The sequence below is a fragment of the Thermobia domestica genome, chromosome 4, assembly GCF_964235325.1.
Source record: "Thermobia domestica chromosome 4, izTheDome1.hap1.1, whole genome shotgun sequence".
In the NCBI taxonomy this organism is placed as follows: domain Eukaryota; kingdom Metazoa; phylum Arthropoda; class Insecta; order Zygentoma; family Lepismatidae; genus Thermobia; species Thermobia domestica.
Genome location: NC_137457.1, coordinates 213,905,670 through 213,924,467, shown reverse-complemented (window position 1 = coordinate 213,924,467; position 18,798 = coordinate 213,905,670). Strand labels below are relative to the sequence as shown.

At 35.5% G+C, this 18,798-nt stretch overlaps 1 protein-coding gene across 4 annotated transcripts in view; it reads left to right on the top strand.

Moving 5' to 3' along the window:
- Lpin (phosphatidate phosphatase LPIN) overlaps positions 1-18,798 on the top strand; it is a 220,792-nt gene that overhangs the window by 82,211 nt on the left and 119,783 nt on the right. For all 4 annotated transcript variants that reach the window (XR_014131204.1, XM_081755471.1, XM_081755472.1 and 1 more), the window contains 2 exons: positions 8,717-8,865; positions 16,294-16,421. Coding sequence is in view for 3 of the 4 variants with exons in the window: in XM_081755471.1 (XP_081611597.1) it covers positions 8,717-8,865; positions 16,294-16,421 (277 nt within the window). In the remaining variant the exon portion in view is untranslated. The remainder of the gene's footprint in view (positions 1-8,716; positions 8,866-16,293; positions 16,422-18,798) is intronic.

The window sequence follows — 18,798 nt, the reverse complement described above, 5'->3', positions numbered from 1 at the left end:
TAACTCCCTATTGGAAACTGTTTATAACGTTTTTAATGCCGAACTGATTTTCATGAAACGAAAAGAATTTTATTCCTTAAAAGAGTAGAATTTATTATATGGTATCTCATTTATGTAATTGCAGGTATGAGTTACGGACCATGACGCAACGTGTAACTACGTGAGCGGGCTCATCTAACATTCCGGTACGAAGTAGGACAATCTGTGGTACAAGCACAGAGATGGTGGCGCAGTGTGAAAGAACCTCGTGTTTCGGTAGATGCAAAGACTATAAAGAATTGCCATTCAGGCTTGTGGACAGAGGTTCTGTAGCAGATATTAGGAGACACGGTCGCCTCTCAACATCCAGGACGAAGGAAAACGTGCATATAGTTCAGAAAATGTTCACTCGAAGTCCTCAGAAATCACAGACAGGTATTTTCGAAACTGGTTTAACCCGACACACAATCCGATCTGTTCTGAAAGAATAGTTAAATTTTCGCCCATGGATACCACATTACTGCCAGGAAGGCTGCAACCATTGTTAAAGTATGAAGAGACGATACTTGCGTAGTATGAAGACGGTCCGATTTTTTTCGTAATATCCTGCTGTTAGATGAACTCGTGTTTCATGTTGGGGACATTTTCAGCCGGCACAATTGTTATTATTGGACAAGACAGGATCTGAGAGGAGACGTACCGCTAGAGTATCTGGAGAAGCCTGTTGCAAACACCTCCAACCGTTTACGAAATCTGGTGGCTAATGGTGGTGCTTATGTGTAACGTTAACAATACATAACAATTCTATTATTGTAACGAACAAAATGCTTTCTTTTTCATGAAAATTGCATAACTATTTTAAAAAAAGTTATAAACAATTTGAATAAGGAGTTAATTTCCTCTTACCCTGTATAGTAGCTTGTATTCATTTAATATTTGTGAAGTGTCAAGACAGTAGCACATCTAAATGTGTAAACTTGAATATACGTTACTCTTCCGTGTGTGTGTAACTAATTGGTCCTGCTTAACAACGTTGTACCAATTGTAATATGAATGTGAAAAAAAAAGTCCAAATATAGGTAATAGGATGAACTAAGTTAAGAAAGAGTTGGCTGTGAGCGGTAAGTGAAGGGCAACACACACACAATAAAATGTAGTTACGACAGACATTCTGAGAACGTAACGTCCAGAAAACACTCTTCTGGTTAGTATTTATTTATTTATTCTGTTTTAACCCAGTTTCCGTGTATTTTCTATTAGAATATTGAAGACAACTTTGCTTTTTCAACATATTTTTATAAGCTGTTAAATTTCAAAGCATACAGTCATATACGGCACCCACTTTTTTTTATTAAGTTTACCGTAGTATACTAGACATTCTTGTAGTGAAACATCGGACATACTGGAAATATTCAAGCCAACTCCAGTAGACACCTTGATTGACGTGTTTTCCCATATGAGAAATCGAAGTGCAAACATACTGAATTTTTATCAAAAAGTAACTTCACAATTCTGTGAACAACACAAAAATTTTCTGAGGGTGGTAACTCTACTCATATTATTATATTGGACAAGTTGAAGGAAAATGTTGGGAAGGGCATACGTGTCCTATTGATGCTCGCACTTGCGCAGATGGAGGAAATTTTCTGTGGGGTCTGCCTTCAACAGTTCGGTTGTATTGGGTTTTTACCTAATAGTAACAATTCATACGAAGCAATATTTATATGTAAAATCAACTAATTTATATGTAATACGAAGCTGAAACATCAATTCTACATATTTTTGTGAATATATACACATAAATAGTGTGCACAGGAAACAGTGGCGTGGTTCTCCAATCCAGCATTCTGGAAGGCGAAATAGTATAATGGGAAACAACCTCTGCTTTGAGACTTTATTTTGCATGATCTCTGCATCCGCCAACTATAGCAGATTTGTTCGGAGCGCACGTTTCGTTCCTCATAACCCCGAGATTGCATAAGTACGCAAAACACATACCCAAACATTGTTTCTCATTCGGGAATAGTTGTATGCGTACTGCTTTCTCACTGACTTCAATTTAAAAGTAATAATTTCCTGACATCACATAATTAATCAAATCCTTATTGTAGAAGGGTCATTTTACCGAAAGTCATCCGATGATGATTGCGTGAGAATTCTGATAATTTGCACACTTATTACATGTTTCTTATACACGATGCCATGATTTAAAATTTGAGATTCCATTACGTGTGTTAACGGCGGCCATATTTCCAACATGGCATGCATCAAATCAGGAGAAAATCAGCATGCATGGGAAAATCAGTGTCTCGGAAATAAAAGATGATACAAATATGAGACAAACACCTTTGACAAGGAAATGAAGTGACTTTGAATGCAGTGGTAAAGAGGTTTATATCATCTCAGTTTCAAATGCCGCAAATAATGGCACAAATCATGAGTGAACATATGCCAAATTACCATTTCTAAACCATGAAAAGTCCGGGAAGAACTTAAGCCAAGAATGTCCTATAAAATTAAGTGAAGTAACTCTATGGCCTATAAAACCCGAAGTTTCAGTGCCGCATTCATAAAAGCCTCCATTGACTTCTCTATTGACAACTGGATTCAGTTTCCACTCTGATCTCGTACAGAGAGAAATACAATCTTAATATTGGCCTCTCATCTGTTCCTAAGTCTTAATTGTTTGCCGATTGGGTTTCAAGTTAAAATGTTGAAAGCGTTCTTACTTCTTGTCTTATTACATGTCCTCCCCACCTAAACCTCATAGACTTTATCACCCTAACAGTATTAGATAAACAGAAATTTCTTGTTATGAAGGTTCCGCCATTCCCATTCCAGTCGCTTGTCCTATATGGACTTCATATTTGTCTCCACGTAATGTACAGCTGTACGAAATGTAAGATCGTTGGAATTACTAATGATGATTTTCGAGGACATTAGGTAGAACCATATACGGAATTTCAACAATGTTTGCACTTGAATATTGTTAGATAACCTAAAACGTACGCTAGGTAACCTAATATGAATTGACATTGTTCTTAAAGTATAAAACTGAGGTTTTAGGGTTTGCAGGTATACAAACATTCCGTAAGAGAGTTAATATTAAATTATGTCAAGATACAGTACAATGGCATGTATTTTGTGCTGAATATAACACGTAATAAGTAAGAATGAAACTTAAAAATAAAAGCACTGAAATACAATGCTAAAAACCGAAACATGTACAAAAACAAGTCGTGATAAGCACGCGTGATTGGTCTAATAACTTGCATGTCATCACAAGGTTGAACATGAAACAGTATTACTTGCACTTACATGAAGCAGCACTATCAGATAAGTTTGAATACATTCACTGCTGGAGTGGCCCCGCGTAGCGTAGTCGCTAACGCTCTCGCCTTTTGTGTGAGCGATCCCGGGTTCGATTCCCGGAGGGGGGTTCTCGGTCAAAAAAGTGTAAAAGCTTTTTCAGGCTAGCCATCCTGAATGAGGTTTTCCTGAGTTTTCCTCATTCACACAAGGCAAATGCCGGGGTGGTACCTAACTTATAGGTCTCAGGCTGCTTCCTTTCTTTCTTCCTTTTCCACGGATAGTGTGCACGCCGAGGGACGTCATCCCTCATACGTGACGGGCAAAATGGACATAGATACCGGAAGCCCAGAAATCTAAAATCCTAAACCCACTTACTGTTTGGTAGTAATCCTCAATTCAATACCTATATTTTCTCTTAAACGAATAGTTACGTAGTGCATATTGAGTCTCTTAGTTGAAAATATATTACTCTATCAAAATATTTAAGAAAAATTCTCTCTGACAAGACATGCTACAAAGCAACATTTGTTTTTGCAGATAATGCGGAACTAGGAAATGATAAGAATAAGTACAGTCTTGTTCAGAAAGTCAGCCACCTACCGTGTTTTAGTCGGTCATATTCTTGCAATAGTACGTAAGTAATTCTAATACTTTGGCTTTAAATGAAGGTGAGGACTTTGAAAAGTCCAACACTTCAGGACTTTTCAAAGAGAAGTGGATGGCCAGATCTTTTCAAAAAGGCTGTACCTGCACTATCTAACCTAAAAGAAATAGACGAGGTGTGTTCTAAGGAGATGTACTGCTGAAAAAGAATAGGAGAGTATAACGTGGAACATGTAAAAGAATAAACACATTGAAAAGAAACTGAAAGAAATAATTTTCAGAAAGTATAATTCTGGATGGAAGACATAATTGAGCAAATCCTTTGTGTAAAGAATAATGTGTTTCGTTGTTATTATGTGGTTCTTTAAAAACTGAAGATTAAGTGCGAGCGTTATACGGATGAAGAAAAAAGATGTTAGTTTAATACCCGAAAATTGGCCGAAACCTAAAGTATGCGACAAACTGCAAGGTTTGGAATATCATGTGCGATTCAGTAGGGAGCTAACTAAGAAACATGGCGTTCTTCCTGATCGCAAGGAAAATGGACGAAAACGGTTAAGTATGGAAAATAATAAAAGAACAGAAAATAATAAAGCCGTTCAAGACTTTTTGCTGCGTGGTAGAAATACCAGATTTTTTGCTGGAAAAATGAGTGCATTTCAATGAAAGTGAATGGAGTAAAGGAAAGCAGACAAAAATGACTTATTTTGTGTAACTTAAAAGAACTGTACATTCATTTCGAAAGCATGTACTCAACGATACAAAATAATTTTCTCTACGTTACGTGGTTTGAAACCTAAATGGTGTGTTCTTTCAGGATCTAAGCGGGCCGCGGTGGCTCAGTGGTAGAGCGGTCACCTCTGGTGCGTGGGGTTCCAGGTTTGGTGCCCGCTCAAGTCAAGTGAACTTTGTGGTGGACAAACCCAGTGTGCCAGGGTTTTCTCGGGGTTCTCTCGTTTCCTCCCACTTTCTTAATTCCACCATTTCACTCATTTCTCATCACCACCGTCTTCTTTAGCCTATCCGGCCTATCCGCCTATCCGGCGTAAAACTCAAAAGATTTCATTTCTTTCAGTATCCACACAGTTTGCGTATGTTTACCGCAATTAAAAGGAGCACCCCTAAGTGTTGACTTCCAAGATTTGTTAGAAGTGATGAAGTGTGTAAATAAATACGAATGTATGATCAATATGTGCTCTAGCTCTTCTGTTGTAGATTCTTAATGGTGAAATGGATGGAAGTATCATCATTAAACAGTGAGTGAATATACAAATCCACGTTAACAACCAGTTTTTAGTTCCATTGAAATTCTTATTTTTCCAACACTACCACTCAAGCCCAGTCTGAATATTTAAAGGAATACAAAGTCATCGTCAGTGATACTGATTGCATAGTACTGGGTGATGTTACATAAAATTACAAGTTCGTAATTTAAGTTGAAAAGATACAAAGTTATCATTGGGTAAATTCTCAAGCAAATTTATATCCTTTTGTATATTATTATGTTAGATAGCACATTGTTCATCCGTAGTATGTATTACATCATTTACAACCCAACACTTTTGTTGTGTATACACTTCAGATGCAACTCATAAACCATCTGAAGAAGGCTTTACCTTCAATCACAACATTAATTTATTTCAGTGTTGGAGCAGCTGCCCAGTACAAAGATAAAAATAAGCTACTAAACCTTTGTCATCACGAATCTGACTTCGGTCTGTCAGCTGAGGGGACTTCGTTCATGTTCGTTCACGTCAAAGGCCAGTATAAGTGTGTAGGTAGTACAGGTAAATGAAAAGCATCGAAGCATCGAGGGCTAGCTTCCAAAGAAACCTGACTCTGATCCCTGCAATTTTGTATGACTTTTGTGAGAAGAAATATCAACTACATATTTGTGTCCGCGAAAACAAGCTAATGCTCGTATATTGAGTGCAGGTTTGCCAAATGCAAACGAATACCTTACATTACGTCAATACACCGATTTGTACCTCTTAATACGAGTACGTTGAGTGTTACAGAACATCAAATGAAAGTAAATATGTATAGATGACATCTGTGCCCACGAAATTCCATTATTCTGATTTTCACATTTAGCTCTTGGTTGTGTACGTTTATGGTCAACAATGGTAAATCGGATCAGTCAACAAACTACAAGATTCAATTTGGAGCAGAATGATTTGTACGTTTGATTCTCCAAACCAGCGGGACCAAGCAAATCATTACGAAGTAAACTAGTTTGTCATGGCCACCTTTGTCACATGTATTGCGAGCACTTACAGCTTTGCAACTTACATCACACACAAGGAGAAGCTATCACGTTACAGAAAAACTATACAATGAAATTTCTCTGTTATTAGGTTAATGAGACACGGTTGTCAGGATTTGTGTTTGTACATGTTTTGTTTGTAGCATCATATGTCACTGTGACAGTCATATTAGTTCTATTTTCACTTATTACGTATTGTGCCATTGTATTGAAGTACGTGCCATTGTACTGTAACTTTACATCCTTTTATACATAAAATTCCAGCGTTACAGTTTGTGTGCCTGCAAACTCAAAAACTCCAATTTTATACAATAAGTATAATATGAACTAAAGATCATTTAGCGTACGTTCGAGAATTTTCACACTTTCCCCACTAGAGATATTCGAGTGCAAAATTCCGTGTGTGGCCGTATTTGATGCCCTATAAAATTATTAACTTCTGCGATCATATATTTAGTATAACTGTAAACTATGTGGAGGTTAGTACGAAGTCCGTATAGAACATTCTGGCTCAAATCCTTCCCAGACTTTTCATGGCTCAAAAGTAGTAATTTGGCTTACACTTATTCGTGATTATTGACATTATTTGCACCATTTGGAATTGCGATAATAAAAAGTTTTTTTTACAGTTGCATCCATTCCTTTTCCAGTGGTGTTCGTCACATATTTGTACCATTTTTCATTTCTGAGACACTGTATTTTTCCATGCATTCTGATTTTCTCGTGATTTGGCACACGACATTTTGGAAAGATAGCCGCCGTTGGTATGCGGAATCCTGTATTTCTATTCATACCATTTAGTGGAAGAAACATGTACCAATGTATGTGCAAATCAGTAGTTCCAAGAATGGTCGTATAACCAATTTGTGATAACTTTGGCGATTTTCGGTGGAATAACTCAAAATTTCTTTATCAAGTTCATTGTTGTGTCAAGGAGGTTTCGTCGATGACTGAAAGTACTATTAGTCTTCAGTGATTATTTTGCTTTATTTGTTATGTAGTTGCTATTCTTCTTGAGTTCTTTGAAAGTGCAATTAATATTGTCACTAACTTACTTCTGTTATCTGTTGATTGGAGTTTTCCTTTCATCTGTGATTTGATCTCATTTTCTGCAAGCTTCTGAATGCTCTTCAAGAATATTTAATACCTTTTAATCTGATAGGGATTCTGATTTTCTTTGCCTGTTATGTACTTTTGCTTATTTTTCTTTTAACTGGTGATTCTCCACGGTCTTCTATATATCTTCAGAGATTCTAGTACACTTTGTGTGGGACACTATTCAGTACCACTTTCATTAACTTTGATGCTACTACTATCTGCATTTTCTGTCATCACAGACATCTCACTTATATCACACTCCAATATTTTATTTCAGGTTGCGACAGGAATTCTACATTTAGTGCCTAGTTTTTAATTATGAACACTTCGGCATGATCAACGGAAACACATTTCTAAACTCTTACTTTAAAATTTCCATCTTGTCTTAAATGTATATTTCACTACGTTTTAACTAAGCTAACATTTGGCAGAGAGAACACAAGATCGTGTATGCGCATTTTCCATTTAAAATTCGACGTGTATATTTATTTAAATAATTATTGTTCAATCTGTGATCATGTAGTGCAATATTGTACTGTTGCAAACTGTTAGTATGCAAAGTGTATGACTGACAGACAGACAAAGAAAAATCACTTTTACGATAAATAAATCGATATTATATGACGTTTCTTTTATTCAGTTACGATACAGTGTAACTTTGTGTTCAAAACATATTTAAGTTTCCAGGAAATCTCAGATATGTATCATCAAGAGTTTAAGGTAATCGAGTTTGACTTTTTAACCTTTAACATTATTCCGAACCTAGTGCTGTGATATTTCATTGGAAAGCCTACTTCTTTATTTTTCAATCAAGACTTGAATCACCTTTCTACGGCAACTAAGTCAGCAGCATTGAATCATTGAAGTTTGCGGTATTAAAAAAAAAAAAAAAGAAAAGAAAAAAAATCGAGCTTACATAGGTATAACTACATCACACAAGAAGCAATAATTTGTCATAACTTTCTGTCTCGATCCAGCCTTCAAAACTCAAGTTTATATGTATATATACATATATTCTTTAATTTAATAGATGCGTGAGCTGCGAGCTTTGTAGATGTAGTATGAAATGACCCAAGCATCAGATGTTGGCTTTAGTTGCAATTGTAGTAGATGTAAAACCAAGTGTTTCAAGATCGAATTCGTTATTGTCCACCATCAGATTAATAGATTTTTTTTTTTTTTGGTACCAATGTTGACTTGAACTAAAACTTCCTGTTGGAACTGAAACACTTCCCTTGTTAATCGGGGTTCATCTTGGCTCAAGATGAAAGAATTTTAGAGGTATTTAGTATTGAGACCCGGTGCCCCAACGATGCATCACCAATATTATTATTATTAGTCAGCAAAAGTGATAATAACTTTCTCACTTTATTCTTGTATTATATTTCTTTGCATCGTCTCCCTCTCCGTCAGTCTTTCTGTATATATATGTATATTTATATAATGTTTTTCTTTTAGGCGAAATTGAACCTAAAAGAAGGTGCGAATGAGGTTATGTTCAGTGTAACCACAGCATACCAGGGAACAACAAGATGCAAATGTCATATATATAGATGGCGTCATGATGATAAAATCGTTATAAGCGATATTGATGGGACCATAACAAAGTAAGTAAAAGAAAGACTAGTATGAAATTAAAAAAAAAAAAAAAATCAAATATAAGGAATTTAATTCTCACATACGTTTTGTAGATGCAAGTTTGTCATGAGATAATACCATAATGTTCAGTTAACTTAAAATACTCTGTCTCTTTCTTTGTTCATTGTTAGTTTTTGTTCGAGATAAACATGTAGAGCTGTGTAAAGAATGTAGTACTTGCTCTTAGATACGTGAATGTGATTTGATTAAGTTGATGAAAAATACTAAGTTTTTTGTATTGTTGAGAATACTCAGTTCATGAAAATAACACTTTCGGGGGCTAAGTTGTAAGCAGAACGTCTAAAATTTCGAAGATTCACCCGATATATGTTTCTGGAACTCTCTATTAGTTGGTAATACTGGTTGGAAATGTAAACGGCTCAGTCAGCCAACTAGGTATACTCATTTAACGTTTCACAAAGCATTTGGTGGAAATTTTCCGTTTACGTGTGGTGTTACACGTACAAGAACATGAAGCAAACCAACAAGCAATAAAAGCTCAGACATACTGACAAGGAGAAGCGTATTTCTCACATATTATTTTTGCGTTGCATACTAATTCCAAAGTGCAAATTGTTATCAAAATAATGGAAACACCTCAAGAAAGTGCAGTTTACCAGATTAGTGAGATTAATGTATCGTTAGGCTACTTTTCGCCCTCAGAAAAGCTCTGATGCTACGTGAAATGGAATGATAGAGGTCGTGAATAGTAGCAAATGGAATATTATACCATACTGCATGGAGTGCCTCACTTAGTTCCGTGATACGGGTGGAGGCGGAAATTGCGCCGAATTTGTATCTCCGAAACAGACAGAGCATATTCAAAAATCAGTGTTTAGTGGAAAAACTACTTATGTCCATGGGATAAACTACTTGAAAACATGAATATATTCTAGTGATTGCTAGAAGATTGACATTAATTTTACTATGGGTGAATCTTACGATGTCTTGACTACTTTCTCTTGATATAGGCAAAGAGAATATGAAATCATTTCTCTTTTTGCTGAACATGGATCAATGGCTTACTGCCGTGACATACCAGGACTTACAGAATGGTTTGGTGTGACTTAAAATGCTTCTGATTGGAGACTTTTTATCGATTTATTGAAATCAAGTTTGAAAGGCGTCTTACTTTACAATGGCACTATCCTTAGGCCTGCCTATTCCTGTTGCACGTTCTATTCATATGAAAGAGACATATGAAAATGTTCAGTGTTTGCTAGATTGTGTGAACTACAAAGAACACCAATGGCTTCTGTGTGGCTATTTTAAAGTGATAGGCTTCCTGAAGGAACTTCAATCAGGCTACACCAAACATCCTTGTTATTTCTGGGAATGGGACAGTCGTGCAAAGGGTGAACATTGGGTTAGGAAAGAATGACCATCCCGAAAATCTCTGTCACCTGGCGTGAAGAATGTTGAACATGAACTACTCGTGGAACGGTCAAACATTTTACTCCCTCCCCTACATATATATAAAGTTAGGCATCATGACACAGTTCGTGCTCTAAGTAAGGATGGCAAGTGTTTTAAATACATATGCAAGGTATTTAGTACAATGAGCATCGAAAATCTCACAGATGGTATATTTACTGGTCCACAGGTATAAAAATTTCTCAATGATCCACTCTTTGAGAATACCATGACCCAAATAGAGACGAAAGCATAGCAAAACATGTTGTGAAGAACTTCCTTTGTAATACAAGAAGCCCTGATTACGAACATATTCTAGAAGAGTTGCCGCAAGATCTTAGAAATCTTGGGTGTAATGTTAGTGTCAAACTAAACATTTTACATGCACATTTCGAAAATTTCCCACACAATCTTGGTGTCTATAGTGAATAACATTGTGAACGCTTTCACCAGGACTTAAAGGATATTGAAAAGAGGTATCAACGTGGTTGGACCATTAATATGATGGCCGACTATTGTTTGCTGAAAAGGAGAATCCTGGAAAAATGGTAAAACGAAGGAAATTGTTTCATAAGTAGTAGGATTTTGTATGATTAATTGTACATATTTTAATAATTGTGGTATTTTTCATTTGTGTGCATTTAGCGACTTTTGTCATTTTGAAACCACTATATGTACATAAAAATACATATTATGTACTGTATATTGTAGTTTGTACGTATTGATATAAACATACCTACCCATTTCCAGGAAAACGGGACGTGATGAGGGAAAATTGGTATTATATTCGTAATCAGCGTCCCAAAATTACAAGAAAACGAGACTCAAACCAAAATCATCGAAACTTTTTTTCAAAATGCAGAGCAGTGTTATTAATACTTCACCGCGAACGTCATTACGGTCGAGCAGGGTCGCACGCATGATTAACACATTCTGGTTCACGTAAAACTAGCAAGACCACTTTATTTTTCCATTTTCTCGCATTTGGAACCAATACAAACGAAAATTTTAACAGTACAAGCCGGTACAAACGCAGTAAAAACGATTCGTACATAAAAATCTTCAGATTTGTACAAATTTGTATATTTGGCCCTGCTATGTTCACGTGCTCAGCAGGACCATTTTATTTTTCGATTTTCTTGATTTGAGACCGGCATAAACGAAATCTTTTACGGTACAATCCGGTGCAAACGCAGTACAAACGATTCATATAGAAAAATCTTCCGATTTCTGTGACCTGTTTCGGGAAACCATTATTTGTAACCGTTGTGGTTCGGATTCTGTTGGTGCGCTGTTTTATTCTATATTACCACATTGGGATTCGAACTAAGACCATGAATTACTCAATGATCAGATCCTTCAATAGCGCGAACACACTAAGAATCACCATGTGAATAACTGTATGAAATACTGGTATGATTTTCATTCAGTTGTTCACATTGAAGCACAAACATCACCAATTTAACATGCAGACAACTTATAACTAATCATGCAATAAAATAGGAACACTTTCATTTAGCAAATTCAATTTAGTTTAACATGTATATTTTTCGGGCTGTCTTAGTGACATTTGTTTTTACTCCCCTTTTTAGTGTTCACCAATACTTACATAGATTTTACATTCGCAATATTATAAAGTAAGTGTTTTAGTATAAATTTTCACTTTAAACCTCTATTTGTAAATAGCAGTCCTTTAGCCTAACATTAAGTCGACTGAACACGCACACGGATGATTACGGTTACGGACGTGAAATTCGCACTGTAAATCGTCGATTCACATATTTAATAAACTTTAGTGATCACTATAAAAGTATAAACAAGTTTAGTATTAATTCAACTTCATCTGATGTTTTTCTCTTCACTAATTTTACATAATATCTGCACTATGTTGAAATGTTTCTTCCTCCGGTTTGCGTGTCATTCTTCAGAATGAATGTATGACTTGTTCGATTGTATTCTTCCGCCACTGCTAAACTGCTACATCATACATCATGTACACGTGATATAACTAATTCACTAATTATATGTATTTCTTCAAACTTGATGAATCAATATTGAAGGAATAAGTAGCTGATTTTAATATTTTTATTGTTATATTACGATGATTGAAGATTTACAAGGACTACTTTTTCACAAAAACATTCTAGTCCTCCGCAAGTTTACTCACAGTTTGTGGATGCATACCTTTACCAAATTAAGATGTGATTTTGCACCGGAATCACACTAATACAAATTCACAAAGTTCAACCACAGATTACACGAAACAGACTATCTTGTAGTTCACCAGAAGATGTCCTCATTCCTTCCTGGTTTGCGATTTAATTTTTTTTTTGGGGGGGGGGGGGTATATAACAGGTTTGCACACTTACATTTGTACAAATTTGTATTGTAGTCCTGCTATTTTCACGTGAACTTAGCAGGACCACTTTTTTGTTCGACTTTTTCGAATTTGAGACAGGTACAAACGAAAATTATTACAACACAATCAGGTACAAACGATTCGTACAGAAAAATCTTCAGATTTGTGGAAATTTGTATTATGGTTGTGCTATGTTCACCTGAACTTAGCAGGACCACTTTATTTTTCTATTTTTTGCGATCTGAGACGGGTACAAACGAAAATTTTTACAGTACAATTCGGCACAAACGCAGTACAAACGATTCGTACAGAAAAATCTTCAAATTTGTAGAAATTGGTATTGTGCTCCTTCTATTTTCACGTGAACTTAGCAGGACCACTTTATTTTTCAAATTTTTGGAATCTTAGGTGGTACAAACGAAAATTTTTAAGGTACAATCCGGCACAAAGACAGTACAAACGATTCGTATAGAAAATGTAGTCCTGCTATGTTCACGTGAACTTAGCAGGACCAATTTTTTTTTCGAATTTGAGACCGATGCAAACGAATATTTTTACGGTCCGATCCGGTAAAAACGCAGTACAAACGTTTCGTTCAGAAAAATCTTCAGATTTGTAGAAATTGGTATCGTGGTCCTCCTATGTTCACGTGAACTTAGCAGGACTACTTTATTTTTCTATTTTTTGCGATCTGAGACCGGTAGAAACGAAACTTTTTACGGTACAATCCGGTACAAACGCAGTATAGACGATTCGTACAGAAAAATCTTCAGATTTGTAGAAATTTGTATTGTGGTCCTGTTATGTTCACATGTACTTAGCAGGACAGCTTTGTTTTTCCACTTTTTCGAATTTGAGACCGGTACAAACGCAATACAAACGATTCGTGCAGAAAAATCTGTAGTTTTGTAGAATTTTTATTGTTGTCATGCTATGTTCACGTGAACTTAGCAGGACCAGTTAATTTTTCGATTTTTTTGAATTTGAGACCGGTACAAACGAAAATTTTTACGGTGCAATGCGGTACAAACGCAGTACAAACGATTCGTACAGAAAAATCTCCAGATTTGTAGAAATTTGTATTATGGTCCCTTTACGTTAACGTAAAGTTAGCAGGACCATTTTTTTTTTTCGATCTGAGACCGGTAGAAACGAAATATTTTACGGTAAAATCGGGTACAAACGCAGTACAAACGATTCGTACAGAAAAATCTGTAGTTTTGTAGAATTTTTATTGTTGTCATGCTATGTTCACGTGAACTTAGCAGGACCAGTTAATTTTTCGATTTTTTTGAATTTGAGACCGGTACAAACGAAAATTTTTACAGCACAAACCGGTACAAACGCAGTACAAACGTATAGTATGCAAATACTTATAATTTTAAAAATTGGTCCTGCTAAGTTCACACTCGTAGCAATAAATTCAACACGAAAGCTAAGAAGAATAAAACAAAAGTTAAGAGATCTTCTAGGAAACAAGCAACAAGAAAAATGAAGATCAAGTTAGGAGACCACCTGATGGAAGAAGTGGAGGGATTTTGCCACTTAGAGAGTAAAGTAACGAGCGATAACAGGTGCAAACAAGATATGAGGCTCATAATGGCTCAGACGAAAAATGCATTTCAAGGAAAACAGAAGCTTTTAACCTGAACCATCAACATGGAAGTGATGAAAAAGTTGATGTGTGTGGAGTGTTTCATTATATGGATGTAAGACATGAACACTTAGAGAAGAGGAAAATCATAGATTTAGAGCCTTTGAAAAGGTGGAGCTTTAGAAATTAATTAAACCAGCCGAAAATTAATCAAGCTGTCAAGATAGTACACTGGAAGGAATATTTCGAAAAGACGAGATATGATGATTGAACAGATTACAAGACATGGAGGAATCACCTTAGTAGCTATGGAGGAAATTGCAGAAGGAAAAATACCGAGAGGAAATCCGCGATTGAAATTACAGACTAAATAATAGAAGATACCGGGAAGAATAGCTACAAAGAAATGAAAATCCTGGCCCAAGATAGAGAAAAGTGAGAAGTTGCGTCAAACCTATTTAGAGCATGCTGACCTCAAATGATCATGATGGTGAAAGATCTGAAAAACCTTCTATAAAATTCCATGTTGCAAAATAAATATTTTAATTTAAATAGGTTAACTTTCGTTATTTTTATATGAACAAAGGATGAGGCACATTTCCCATAGGCCATGTCCAGAGCAGATAATCCAATGAAACCTGCATGTTAAAGTACGTAGTATATGGGTTAATACGAAAAACATACAGCTTTGGACAAAGGACAGGGGTGCGAAAATTAAATTTGGAATTAACGTTATAGTGTATTTGAAAAATGCAAAAATATAAAAGTAACTTGCTTTTAAAACTACAATGTTTAGTTTTTTATTATATATTTCAGTAGTACTTATTAAGACCATTAAAATGAGCCTATACTCACCTTGGGGAAATGTACAGTCGTGTCCCAAATGATTGTCGCGTGTCTATAAATATGTTGTAGGAATATAATTTGATAACGATTTCGCCATTTATTTCTTATAATGTTAGTATGTGTATAATGGGCAAAGACATGTATGTGGTAAATTTCATGTCAAAAGACATGTATTGAGTAAATAAGAACAATATAACGAAAAAAATATTTTCGTGTTAGCTTAGCAACATTTTGTTTTACTCATTCTAATTTTCGTATTTACAATTCCTTTCCTATGAAATTTACTACTAATATACATTTCCCGATTATACACATAGTAACAGTATTAAAAATACCCTACAAAATCATTATGAGATTATATTTCCACAACAAGACAGTTATAGATATGCGACAATCATTTTGGACATGACTGTACCATTGGCGAGTTATGGTCATTCAAAATATGTGTTGACTTTAGCTATTTTCAGTATGACTAAAACTGTTGTCTTGTTATACAAACAAAAGAATTTAGTAATTTATATTAAAATAAATATTAAAACTAAATGTTTTATTTGTTGTGTCAATTGAATTTGATTTCAATCAATTACATGTCAGTTTATGTACTATTTACATCCAAATTACATATTTACTATTCTAATCTTATATCATGGTACTATGTACACTATTCATTTTCGTAATCTTCATAATTGACAGTAGTAATTGCGTAATTGAAATTTTCGTAATTAACAGTAAGGTAATCCTTGAGGGAAGTGACTATTCATGAATTCCACTGGTATTTTGAATTGAACTTCATATCTTCCAAGTCCTAGATACCAGATTAGTAACAATGTATGAGCACAACACACTAGTTCTTGCACCACTTGCACTGTAGTTCTTGCACCACTTCTGCCTGACAGTAGAACTAAATTATTGAGTCTTCAGCGGATTTTGACAAGTCACACAGAATGAATATTACATTGCACTCCACTTCGTTTGTATCTTTGCCGAACTACGCCTGATTGTGTGTAGTAGGAAATAATTAATTTGTACTCAACCTTGTATTATAAGTTTGTTGATATTTACTTGTATATGTTTTGTGCAGATGTTTTCTAAATTTCCGAAAGTTATAGTCCACGAAGTGCTACCCGAACATAAGTATAATATTCATGTATTGCATCATTTTAATAATAAATATTTTCTCAATAGATCAGATGTGCTTGGACATATTCTACCAATCGTGGGTAAAGATTGGGCTCAAAGCGGAGTTGCGCAGCTGTTCACAAAAATAAGAAATAATGGATATAAATTATTGTACCTTTCGGCACGAGCGATCGGTAAGTATTATAGTGTAGTATAATTTCAGTCAGTCTAGAAGTAACTTCTAATGGGTACTTTTAAATACCGGGGGCGAGGGCGAGAGTTATAAAGATTAGCGAGCTATCTGAGGTGTATGGGACTCTGTACAAATGTATAACTCATTTTTTCTTCAGGGAACGCAGCATAATACCAGGGTGAATTAGATCTCTTGAGATACGGCTCAGCTTAATACTAATTTCAGTATGGGTTCTTTAAACTTTCCCGTTATCATCCAGGGGGCGCGGTGGCTCAGTGGTAGAGCGTTCACCTCCGGTGCTTGGGGTCCCTGGTTCGATCCCAGCTCGCGCCGTGTGGACTTTGTGGTGGACAAACACCGTGCTCGTGGGTTTTCTCGGGGTTCTCCCGTTTCCTCCCACTTTCTTCATTCCACCATTTCACTCATCTCTCATAATCACCGTCTCCTTTAGCCTAACCGGCATAATCGTGGGACGTAAAACTTAAAGTTTTCATTTTCCCGTTATCATCCATTAGGTTGAATTGTGCTACCAAAATTTACGAAAATCCGTGGAAAAAATTCATAGTAACGTAAGCTTGTGTTTTACGAGTACCCTGAAAATGAAACTTTAAAACGGATCTAAATGTTTTCTTAAACTGATGGAAACACATTTGTAAGTGCAAGATACATACTTAACTAAGTCTAGACGTTTTATGAATATGATGTTCTCTACCATATTTATAAAGCATATTATGTTGTTGAGTTTTCACATTGCAGCATTGTTAAACATAATTTTATCGTATTTTTACTTTCGAGCGACGAAAGAAGAGAAGAAAGTTTGGTGATCGTGAAAAAAAATTGAATTAGAGATTTCACGGATTTACACGTTTCACTGCCCATAGATAACACACTATCAAAACCGAAAGTGGCTCAAATTTAATATTATTTCCGATTTCAATACTGATTTCCGCAGAAACAATAAAAGAGATCGAAATACGTTTTTTTTGCAATCGATTCAGCGTCCAAGGATAAGTTCCATGCTTGTCCATTAACCCTCTATTGAAATCAGAAAGGTTCAAATTAGCAATTTTCGATTTCAACGTTTCTCGCCATAGAACGAAAGCGGTAACATCGAGAAGCTTTTTTATTTTCAGAGAATTCAGCGTCTGAAGGCAATGTGCCATAAGTATCAGAACACTCTATCAAAACCGGAAGTGGTTGAAATTTACAACTACTTTCGATTTCAATACTGATTTCATTGAGCAATAACGTTAAGAACACCCTAGATACATTTTTTGCAATTCATTCTGCGTCCAAGAATAGACTCTTATCTCTTCCGTTAATCCTCTGTTCAAACAGGAAATGGTTAAACCCTTTCCGGTTGCACCATTTATCACCATAGGACAAAATAGTAATATATAGCGACACGCAGTTTTTTTGCGAACGATTCTGGGTGACAAGAGAACACCATCGCAACCCGCAACATCACCAAATACGAGAAGTGGTTAATATTTATTACTGCGGGTTTCAATACTAATTTCCACAGAGCAAAACCGGGAAGAGATATCGAGATGCAGTTTTAGCAATCGATTTAGCTTCCTAGGAGTAGGTTCTATATTCTCCCTTAATTCTCTACTGAATGAAGAAGTGGTTCAAATTAAACATTTCCGGTTTCAACATTTATCGCCATAGAACAAAAATGGTAATAGGTAGCGACACATTGTTTTCTGCAATTGATTCAAGATGTCAACAAATCATAAACCGTACAGCACAATCCGCAACACGATCAAATCCGCAAAGTGGTTGAAATTTACTAGTACTTCCGGTTCCAATACTCATTTCCATAGAGCAAAATCGTCACAAGATATCGAGATGCGGTTTTTTGTAGTTAATTCAGCTTCGCAAGAACAGGTTTCATCTTTGTTATCCTTGTATTCAAACTGGGAGTTGTTCAAATTAACGATCTCCAATATCGTCCTGTATCGCCATAGAACAAAAACAGTAAGGCATAGCGAGTAATGGCTTTCTGATGTGGATTCATCGTCCAAGAAACATATTTTTAAAAAAAATTATTAATATATTACAACGAGTAGTTATAGATGTACTACTTCAAGTTTGACTGTTGAATTCTTATAGTTTGGAAGTTTACCGTAGTAGTTTGAAACGAAACTTACTTGTTCTTGGGGATGAGTTTTCTTTTAGACAAGTTTCTGAAAACGATTCAGGCGATTTTCTTCTTATATAAAAATATTTCATTAATAACCTGACAATATAGCATAACTCATTTGTCCTGGAATATGTACGAAAGGTACTTATTTTTTTCAGACGATTTTCTCGAAAACAACTCAGGCGATTTTTTTTCGTGTTTCACAAATATTATTTCTTTAATAACCTGAAAG